The following is an 11,529-nucleotide window of genomic DNA, read 5'->3' on the forward strand; positions in this document are numbered from 1 at the left end:
TAAAATATGTGCTGTGTAGTCACTTTAATGTAGACGGAAGAATCCACAAATTTACAATGAAAATGTAATAAAAAGAAGTAACCACAAGAGGGAGCAAACATGGCGCTACATACAGACAATTGGCAGTAAAAGTTGTGTTTTTATATTTATTTTGAATAAAGTCCAACTGTTCATCGTGTTCTTTATACTTTCTGTTACAGTATATCTGGTTCAAATCTTGAAAAATAAATTTCCTCTATTTTTTATACGTGATCAGGCTGCAAAAGAAACATTATTATCATTATTATTATTATTATTATTATTACATATTATATAGATAGATCTTAAAGGAGTTCTCAACCTTACTTTTTTTTTAATGGTCACCCCTCCAGAAAAAGAAGGGATATTCACCTCCTTGATTCCCCTAATTTTTCAATTCTGATGCTGCCATTCTCTACTTCATGCTGCAGCAATAAAGTCCAGACAAGGGAACATGTGACTAGCAGCAACCAATCAATAGCGGAGATATGTCAATGATTGGCTGTGATTGGCTGAACAATCATTTCCCTTATGTTAAGTAGTAAAAAGAAGTAAAGACCAGAGGGGGACACTGAGAGCTTCAGAATGAGAGCGGGGGAGCAATATGGTATGTTCTTTAATGGCCATACTAACCATTTTTGTTTATTCTAAAGTGAACAAGTCTTCTAATTTAATAGTTGATATTGACACTGAAGATTCAATTAATATTGTTACCTGTGCTAAAATCTTATGTGTCCCACACAACGCGATCATACAGTCATGTATGGCTTTACAGAAGCAAATTATCACTTGAAGGGCACTGAGTGCAATTAGGATGGAGAATAAAATGATGTTCCACTCCACAACCTTGCTTGGTTCTAGACACTGAGACCAGGAGGAATAATCCACAAGGTACCTGGAATAAAACATTAATAGGTCACTCACAGCACAGAATATATATAGCATTGCCAGGATGAGGCCTCACCTAGGAATTTACAATTTTGTAATGTTCAGCATTTAGCTGACAGTTGTGTACAGGCAGCTAAGCTGAAAGTTGTGTACAGCTGAGCTAGGAGTTGTGTACAGCTGAGCTGAGAGTTGGGTACAGCTGAGCTGAAAGTTGGGTACAGCTGAGCTAGGAGTTGTGTACAGCTGAGCTGAGAGTTGGGTACAGCTGAGCTGAAAGTTGGGTACAGCTGAGCTAAGAGTTGTGTACAGCTGAGCTGAGAGTTGGGTACAGCTGAGCTGAAAGTTGGGTACAGCTGAGCTGAAAGTTGGGTACAGCTGAGCTAAGAGTTGAGAACAGCTGAGCTGAAAGTTAGGTACAGCTGAACTGAGAGTACTAGCTATTGAACTAGCACTCAAGGAGGAGTACCGGTCCCCCAGCAATAAGGAAGTAAGGACACTGGAGACCTGTGTGCTGCTCAAGGGACAACTGGAGAATAAGCCTTTGTTGTCCCCTTTCAGAAAATTCCAGAATTCCATCCCTAGGTGCAGTTGACATGATATCAGCATTGCAGCCAATACCAGACACTGGAAGCAGCAGCAGAGACTCAGCACTAGCCTTGGGGAAGGCTTAAGCCCAGTTTTTTTTATAACAATCATCGCCTGGGAACCAACATTTTCTGAAAGGGGACAACCCCTATAGTAATTATTCTCTGCTTTCTACATTTAATTAGAAAAGAAACGTACCCTCCAGCTGTGTTCAAAAAGGGGTAACTCCATCCAGTCTGCGTCTTACAATATGGGCCCTGAGACAATCCCAGTGAGGAGATAATCAAAGAATATCCGGAAAATAACACGCCCAGAAGAGCGAAAACTGCAGACCCCAGTCTCTGAAATATAGCGAATAACTGACATGTGATCGGGGCTGATAATCAGCTTTATTCCTTTCAACAGAATATATAATGAATAAAATAAGAGCTGAATCTAACATCATCGCATTTGATTAATAATAATGTTTATATAATCACATATCTTACATGGATGCCATAGAAATTAATTGTCCAAGGTTATACTCACAGAACAATGCATGCGATACACATGTTTCCCAGCACAGCAAGTTGAGCTGCATTTATAGAAATCTACCAACAGGAGGACAATGGATAAAATGATCATCTGTAATGAGAATAAACCAGGAGTATTTTAAAGATAAGTTTGAGAGGAAGCACGAGTCCTTTGTGTTCAGCCTAGAGCCTAACTTGTTGATCCAGAGGAAGGCAGAAACCCCACGAGACAGATGCTAATTACCTCATACTAGGGGAAAAAATTATTCCCAGACTCCACATCACTGGATCAACATCCCATCACACAATCTAGTATTCAAGGCCCTCCTTGAACTTGTGGCAGTGAGTTCCGTATTCTCACTGCTCTTACAGTAAAGAATCACGGTCTGTGATGATGATTAACCCCTTTACTCCCAAGGGTGAATGCACGTTAACGCCTGGGCCAATTTTTACAATTCTGACCACTGTCCCTTTATGAGGTAATAACTCTGTAACGCTTCCATGGATCCCGATGATTCTGACATTGTTTTCTCATGACATATTGTACTTCATGTTAGTGGTAAACTTTAAACTTTCATTCATATAACTTGCATTTATTAGTGAAAAAAAGGAAATTTGGCGAAAATTTTGAAAATTTCGCAGTTTTCCAATCCTGAATTTTTATGCCCTTAAATCACAGAAAACCTAATAAGTAACATTTCCCACATGTTTACTTTACATCAGCACAACAAAAATTGGAACAAAAATGTATTTTTTTCGGAAGTTATGAGGGTTAAAAGCTTACCAGCGATTTCTCATTTTTACAACAATTTTTTATTTTTAGGGACCACATCACATTTGAAGTCACTTTGAGGGGTCTATATGATAGAAAATACCCAAAAGTGACACCATTCTAAAAACTGCACCCCTGAAGGTTCTCAAAACCACATTCACGAAGTTCATTAACCCTTCAGGTGCTTCACAGGAATTTTTTGAATGTTTAAAAAAAATGAACATTTAGCTTATTTTCACAAAAAAATTACTTCAGGTCCATTTATTCTACCAAGGGTAACAGGAGAAATTGGACTGCAAAAGTTATTGTGCAATTTGTCCTCAGTACGCTGATACCTGATATGTGGGGGGAACCACTGTTTCAGCGCATGGCAGAGCTCAGAAGGGAAGGAGCGCCGTTTGACTTTTTTAATGCGAAATTGGCTGAAATTGAGATCGGACGCCATGTCACATTTGGAGAGCCCCTGATGTGCCTAAACAGTGGAAACCCCCCCACAAATGACCCCATTTTGGAAACTAGACCCCCTCAAGGAACTTATCTAGATATATTTTTTCCACAAAAATGATCTTTTCACCCCCAATTTTTATTTTCCCAAGGGTAACAGGACCCCAAAAGTTATTGTGCAATTTGTCCTGAGTAAGCTGATACCCCATATGTGGTGGTAAACCACTATTTGGGCGTATGGCAGAGCTCGGAAGGGAAGCAGCGCCATTTGGCTTCTTTGGCTGGAATTGAGATCGGACGCCATGTCGCATTTGGAAATCCCCTGATGTGCCTAAACAGTGGAAACCCCCCACAAGTGACTCCATTTTGGAAACTGATCACCCAAGGAACTTATCTAGATGTGTGGTGAGCACTTTGAACCCCCAAGTGCTTCGCAGAAGTTTATAATGCCCGGGCGTGAAAATAAAAAAATCATATTTTTTCCACAAATATGAACTTTTAGTCTCCAATTTTTTTTATTTTCCCAAGGGAAACAATAGAAATTGGACCCAAAAATTGTTGTCCAATTTGTCCTGAGTATGCTGATATCCCATGTGTGGTAGAAAACAACTGTATGGGCACACGTTGGGGCTTGTAAGAGAAGTAGTGACGTTTTGGAATGCAGACTTAGATGGAATGGTCTGCGGGTGTCATGCTGCCTTTGGAGAGCCCCTGATGTGCCTAAACTGTTGAAACCCCCCACAAGTGACCCCATTTTGGAAACTAGACCCCCCCCAAGGAACTTATCTAGATGTGTGGTGAGCACTTTGAACCCCCAAGTGCTTCACAGAAGTTTATAGCGTAGAGCCATAAAAATAAAAAAATCATATTTTTTTTCCACAAAAATGATCTTTTTACCCCCAATTATTTATTTTCCCAAGGGTATCAGGAGAAATTGGAACCCAAAAGTTGTTGTGCAATTTGCAAAGAGTTGTGACCCAATCACAGTATGAATCTCCAAGGTTATCCCCACACAGCCCTTTATCCAGTATAATTGCCACAAAAATTTCTCCAAGCAGTATAGTTGGCCCCACACAGTCCTCCATACAGTATAACGGACTCTGCATTGCTTTTCATACAGTATAATGGCCCCACATAGTGCTCCATACAGTATAGTGGCCACAAAAGGTGTTCCATATGGTATAATGTCCACAAACAGTGCTCCATACAGTATAATAGCCCCATTTAATGTTCTATACAGTATAATGGCCTCATATATTGCTCCATACAGTATAAAGGGTTGCACATAGTGCTTCATACAGTATGATGATCCCACATAGTGCTCCATAAAGTATAATGTGTCTTACATAGTGGTCCATACAGTATAATGGGCCCCAGAAAAAAAAAAAACAGAAATAAATTCTCACCTTTGAATGTTCACAAGAAATGCGGTACTCACAAAGTTGAATTGAATATTTCAAAAGTCCTTCATTTCACCATGTGAGGCATGGACAATGAGTTGAGCTTGCAGGTCAAGGAGGCATGCGGGGAGAGAGGAGAGGGACAACAGCCATTTCATGAGTGATCGCTTCAACGGGTCCGGGTAATTACGTGAGGTCATTTCCTTTATAAAGGATAGACTGTACAACGATATCTAATAAACATTAGTGAAATTCAACACAGTGAATAAATATCAATAATTAATACGTGCAACATACATTTAGTAATTACATTCTATTGCAGAAGGCAACTGAGTATTATTAGAGGAAAATCGATAGATCTATTCTATCATTTAGTCCTAAAGGACATTAAGCATTAGATTTCATGGTCCATTGAGCTTCTTGTTTCAGTAAAATTTTGTTGTGGTTTCCGCCTTGTGATGGGCAGTTAACCACTTCGAGACCTGCGGAACCGCAGAGTCTTGGGATTACAACCATGTTTTTCTTGTATGTGTCTAATGAGCCTTAGGGAACCCTTTCCTGAAGTGATTGATCGATAATGTTCACAGGATCTAGTTGTTAAAGGTCTTATTGTTTTTCCTATGTAATAAAATAAGCAAGGACAGAATAAAATATAAACTACGAATTTAGTTTTACAGGATATAAAATCCGAAACTTTGTGTGAAATAGAACCGAAGTGTAATGGGTTAGAGGTAACATGCAGATGGCAGCTTGGACAATTTCCTCATTTAAAATTCCCTTTTGGTATATTACTTTTTAACCAGTTATTCTCAATAGGTAGCAGACGATTATGAACTAATATGTCGCCTATGTTATGAGTTCTTCGATATGAAAATTGGGGCTTTAAAGATCTAATTTTTTGCAAACCTTTGTCAGTTTTTATAATATGCCAATTTTTACATATTGCTAAGTGTATAATTTTCTCTGTGTTTAAAACTGGAAATAAACCTTTGCAAATCTTTTTCTGATGAATTTTTACTTATCTTATCTTTATTATCTCTTTAGAGTAATTCCTTTTGGGATAATTTGACTACTCGATCATGTGCCTCATTAAGTATAGATAAGGGGTAGCCTCTTTCAAGGAATCAATTTTTCAATTCGTGAATCTGTTGGTTAACAACCTCAGCATTTGACTGTACGGTAAATCTTTTTTGGTATGTATGAGATATGCACTTTTATAGAGAAGCATAATATTTGTAGAAGTGGGTTTTCTAATTGCTTTATTGACAATTTGTCCATCGATTATATTTATTTCAACATCAGCAAGAATTCCAGATTATTGCCTCCAAAGCGTGATGTAAAATGCACGTTCTCTGTATTAGTTGTATTTAAGTATGCAACAAATTTTTGTAATTCTTTCTCCGTACCATCCCATGCCATAAAAACATCATCCACATATCTTAAAAATGTACAGACATATTTAAGGTAGGGGTTTGATATATCGGTGATGTATTTTTCTTCGAAAGATGCCAAAAACAGATTAGCAAAGGCGCCTGTGACTGGTACACTTATGGCAGTCCCGACTTTCTGCAGGTACCATTTGTCTACGAATTTGAAAGCATTATGGGATAGTACAAATTCTAAAGCTTCCAACACAAAGGATATGTAATCAGAACTTTTGTTGGTATTGGCTAAAATTCTGCCTATGGCTTCGATCCCTATTTTTTGTGGGATGCGGGTATATAAATTCTCCACATCGATGGATAATAAAGAAAAAAGCTTGTTTGCTTGTTTGCCAATCTATCTCTTGTAATGCTTTCAAAAATCTCCTGAATCCTTTAAAAAAGATGGTATTTTTTCCATTAGGGGTTTTAATAACCAATCTAAATATTTTGACAAAGGTTCTGTGAATAAATTTATGCCCGATATAATCGGGAGGCCAGGGGGTTGTTGCGTTGATTTGTGAATTTTAGGAATATTCTACTAGCAGGGGTGACCTGTGCAGCTGCACAGGGGCCCAAGAGGTAAGGGGGCCCACTACCACCTCCAAAGTAGGTGGAATTGTGCATTATGAGGAGCTATTGGACTGGAAAGGGCCCATATACTGTTTTCGCATAGGGGTCCTCTTCTGTTTGTGTCTGCCAGTGTGTACCAGTGAGGTTTTTCTGGATATTCTGGTATTAATTTTTTAGCTCTCTTTTTTGAAAAGATCCCCTTTTCTACATTTATTTATGATCTTAGTTTATTCTTAAGTTTCTGTGTAGGATCATTGTCCAGAGGAGATCAGTATTTATATCATTTAATTGTGAGAAGGCTTCGGTTATATAGTAATTTCTTTCTAATAACAGTAAATTTCCACCTTTATTGGCCCTTCTGAAAATTACAATCATCCCATTTTTTCATTTCTTCCAAAGCTTTCACCTCTGTGGTTTTTAGATTTCTTTGGGGTAATTTGTAATATAGTGCCTCTACGTCTTTTATTACTAAATCCTGGAATAGATCTATCACGTTTCCTGGTGAAATGAGTGGCAAATAGTTTGATTGCATACCTTCTAAGAGGTTTATGATATGTGAGGAGGTCAAGAGTAACTACTGGTCAACTAGTGTTGATGTATCATTAATTATATCAGAATGTTCAGGCTAATTTACAATGAAGCCTACGGTACTGATTGTAGTGGGAATTTATCCCTCTACACAAGGTGAGACATCATTCGTTTTTACACTTGCAAAAGATTTACATAAATGTATCTTTCTAGTGCCCTTAAATAAATCCATTTCAAATTCAGTAAAATTGAAGGATTTCGGTAAACAAAAGTCAGACTCATTGTCCATGCCTCACATGGTTAAATAAAGGACTTTTCAAATATTTGATTCAACTTGGTGAGTGCCGCATTTCTTGTGGACATTCAGTATACACATGTGATTTTTTATGCTGAGCACTGTATACCCATTGATAATTCCGCTGCACTGCAGAAACACAGGATCAATCATCTCCGGGTGTGATATAAGTGTTCCACTGGAGCAGTTCATTTTTTCTCTGTTTGAAAAATTCTCACCTTTGCCTGTTCCCTGCTCCTCCGATCTCTTCATGGTGTCTTCAGATCCTGTGCACAAAATGGTACGGAAGGCACGTTGTAATGACGTAATCGTGGACGGTATGTTGAGACATCAGATGCAGAAGGGGAATGATGGGAAAGAAAGCGTCAGCTGATGCTACTTCCTCAATCATTTTTTTCAACTGTATCGGCATCTAGGATGCAGATAAAGTTGAAAGTGCGATGTTGGGTGGTGGACCTATATGGCATTGCGGGCCACATATACTCAGGGGACCCACTCAGCATCCCGGACCAAATATACTCGTCTTGTAGGCCAGGTTTGGCTCGTGGGCCACAGTTTGACATATGTGCTCTAGACATAGAGGACCTCACTCGTCATCATTGCAGGCCTAGGTGTAAATATTATCAGACTGAACAACCTTAAGTTTGCTAACCTGTCTTGATACTGCAGTCCGCCTGTTCCCTTAATGACCTTGGTTACTATTCTCTGTTCATCTATGTGTTTCTTATACAATGGAGCCCAAAACTATACACAATATTCTCAGTTAGGCCGCACTAGTTACTTGTATAGCCACAAATTAACACTCTTTGTGCCTCTGCAGTGCTGGTGAGTGATGTCAGCAGCACCATCAGGTGACCTCATCACGCTGCTGACGTCGCCCTGACCTGAAAGTGCTGGCAGACAAAAGTAAAATTGATTGCTGGGAGCAGGAGTTAACATGTTCTCTGAGCCAACTATTATTATTATTATTATTTATTTATATAGCACCATTGATTCCATGGTGCTGTACATGAGAAGGGGTTATATACAAATTACAGATATTACTTACAGTAAACAAACTAACAATGACAGACTGATACAGAGTGGAGAGAGGACCCTGCCCTTTTGGGCTTACATGCTACAGGATGGTGGGGAAGGAGACAGTAGGTTGGTGGGTTGCAGCAGTTCCGGTGTTGGTTGAGGTGATATCACCTGTAGTGGTGAGAGAGAAGGAGGTAGCGGGGTCATTGCAGGCTGTAGGCTTTCTTGAAGAGGTGGGTTTTCAGGTTCCTTCTGAAGGATCCAAATGTAGTTGATAGTCGGACTTGTTGGGGCAAAGAATTCCAGAGAATAGGGGCTATTCGGGAGAAGCCTTGGAGGCGGTTGGGTGAAGAGCGAATGTGGAGGAGAGAAGGAGGTCTTGGCAGGACCGGAGATTACGTGAGGGAAGGTATCTGGAGATTAGTTCACAGACATATGGGGGAGACAGGTTATAGATGGCCAACTATCAGCCAACTGTCAGCTTTACAGAAGGCTCAGAGAACTGACAAACCCCACTATGGGGGCGTTCAAATTCAACCACCTTTGAGACACCTCGGACCGCTGCATCAGGTTGCCTTATGGTGTCTCCTGCCGGCTGCACCATGGGCAATTGCACTCTTCGCCCCAGAGTGGCACCCTTGAGATACTTGCATCTTAACAAAAAATACATACAATTCCAGATACACTGACATGCATACACATATCCAGACATGTACATACATATACAGTACGATGACACACACACCTGCACAAACGCAGTCATGCCTACACGTGCAGACATACAGTACGCAAACAAATGCACACATGCGGTATGCAGACATACTCACACGGTACACAGACATGTAGACATACGGTACACAGATATGCGCACACACAAAAAGACACATACACAGATATTTATTTTACTCACTTATATACTGTAGCACCATTACTTCCACAGTGCTTTACATACATTATTGGTACTGTCCCCAATGGGATTCACAATCTAAATTCCCTATCAGTATGTCTTTGGAATGTGGGAGGAAACCCACGCAAACACGAGGAGAACATACCAACTCCTTGCAGATGTTGTCCTTGGTGGGATTTGAACCCAAGAGCCCAGCGCTGCAGGGCTAACCACTGAGCCACTGTGCTGCCCAGATATATACACATACAGGCATACATATACAGGCATATACATATTTGAAGACATACATAAATACACAAAAATACATATAAATAGACATATACACAGACATACTGTACATACATATAGACAATCATATGTGCACACACATAGACACACAAGGGGCATTTTCACCCAGCTAGTCTCCTGTCCAGATCCTCTCCGGAGAGAAGGTGGCATGAAAAAAAAAGATGTAAATATTAGTTGATTTTCTGAATGAGAATTTTTTTTACAGCTGTTTAAACCACATGTACAGTATTAAAAAAAATGTGCCCAGTCAGGAACGGGCGGTAAATGGCAAGGTATTGAAAGTCAGGATTAGTGACCGGTGTGGCAATATTTCTTATGACAACAATAATAATTTATTATTTGCCAGTGACCCCAGAAACTGAATGAATTGCTTGAATGTTGCAAACAGCACTGACCACGTTCAGCCGGATGCTGAATCATCCCTAGCCAGGTCCGGAATTACCAGTACACAAGCCATTGTGTGCTGTATCTAATACTGACCAGAAAATAATGGACCCATCTCATGAACAGTAAATCCTGGGGACAGATGAAAGACTTGAGGTGTATATCGCTTACTGAATTTGGTGAATATTATTCCAGAGGGATTTTCTCGAAGAGTACTGTATGAAACCCCCATAATGTTATGACCGACTTGTTTTGGAGTTCTGTTTGTCTCTTCCATTTTAGGAAAATGCTGAAATTGGATCTGTTTGGAAATGGAAACAAATTTTTTAGAACAGAAGAAAAATTTCTGGATGGTGCACTTTTTCTTCTGATCCAAAAATGGCCACAAAACAGAATAAAGATGGTTCCCATAATAATCAATGGCGACCTTCAGCTTCCATTTGTGTCAGTTTAGGGCAATGAATTCTGTTTGGTCTGAATTTCATTTGTCTATTTCTATAACAGAAGAGATAAACAGAATTCTCACACGGACATGTAAACAGAGCCTTAGACTGGTAAGCATTGATATTCACGCTTTCTAGGTAGACACAGTAGATAAAGGCCGGCAAGTGCATGTTACATGGTAGTAGTTATATGTGTAATGCCCTAATCTTATAGAAAACTTCCCCGTCTTGCTCACTAGTCCTCCCTACCTTCTATATCCCCACATAGTTTCACATTATTAAGCGTACCCAGCACACAATTTCAATGAGACACAGAATACGATACTTACCATGATGCCCCCAAAGCAGATGCCTTGGAAATACCAGACATAATTTGTGAGCTGATTGTTGGCAGCATACGTGTTCTCCCCATTTGGAAAGTATAGCAGGATATTCACAACAATGCTCCATACGGCCAGAGGAATAACAGCAATAATGGAATATTCTGAGCAATTCTTAAGAAACATCTTTGAACAGCAGCACACTAAAAGACAGAGCAGCCGGGCTTGTATAACATCACTATGGTTTCTGCAAGTGGCTGAGCAAGTAGACAAAGCAGCAGCTGAACAGGCAAGTTGCTGGGAGATGAACCAGTACACACAATTGTTGACTTACATAAGTAACAGCAGTATTTATGGGAGATCTGCGCTGAAGGCGGGTCGGATTTCTAGAAGAAACCGCAACTGCTTAAAAGTGAATTTCTAGGCTGGATTTGTAGGGGGTATGATATATTACGTTTTGTTTATGCCTCTGCTCTTCTCTATTATCCCGGTGCCGTATGTTATTAGTTTATGTATATTTGAAATCTATGAAGGTATTGCTACACAAATTAGTGTATTACCGCTCTTATACATTGGTACTGCTACACTGTTATGTGTATTACTGTGTCCTACTGAATGTATATATTTATAATGTTATGTTTTTCTAATGCTGCTACGTATAGTGTACAGGGTAAGTGCAGTGTTCATGACTGGCCACTAGATGGGGCATTTTAGCTTATAGTATAGTAGGA

General features: G+C 39.6%; 1 protein-coding gene and 1 long non-coding RNA gene across 2 annotated transcripts in view; one reads left to right on the plus strand and one right to left on the minus strand.

Annotated features, from left to right (window-relative positions):
• On the minus strand, positions 1 to 11,124 carry TM4SF18 (transmembrane 4 L six family member 18). The gene is made up of 5 exons (XM_073581081.1): positions 10,808 to 11,124; positions 2,020 to 2,115; positions 1,690 to 1,832; positions 733 to 913; positions 1 to 257 (listed from the first exon to the last, which is right to left on the minus strand). Exons 1-5 carry the CDS (start codon positions 10,982 to 10,984, stop codon positions 243 to 245), a joined length of 612 nt encoding a protein of 203 aa, XP_073437182.1. The 5' UTR covers positions 10,985 to 11,124; the 3' UTR covers positions 1 to 242.
• LOC141095200 (uncharacterized) overlaps positions 11,124 to 11,529 on the plus strand; it is a 26,521-nt gene continuing 26,115 nt past the window's right edge. The window contains exon 1 of the long non-coding RNA XR_012233333.1: positions 11,124 to 11,238. This is a non-coding gene — a long non-coding RNA (uncharacterized lncRNA). The remainder of the gene's footprint in view (positions 11,239 to 11,529) is intronic.

Source organism: Dendrobates tinctorius, unplaced genomic scaffold, assembly GCF_039654945.1.
Source record: "Dendrobates tinctorius isolate UK_male_01 unplaced genomic scaffold, ASM3965494v1 ptg000069l, whole genome shotgun sequence".
NCBI lineage: Eukaryota > Metazoa > Chordata > Amphibia > Anura > Dendrobatidae > Dendrobates > Dendrobates tinctorius.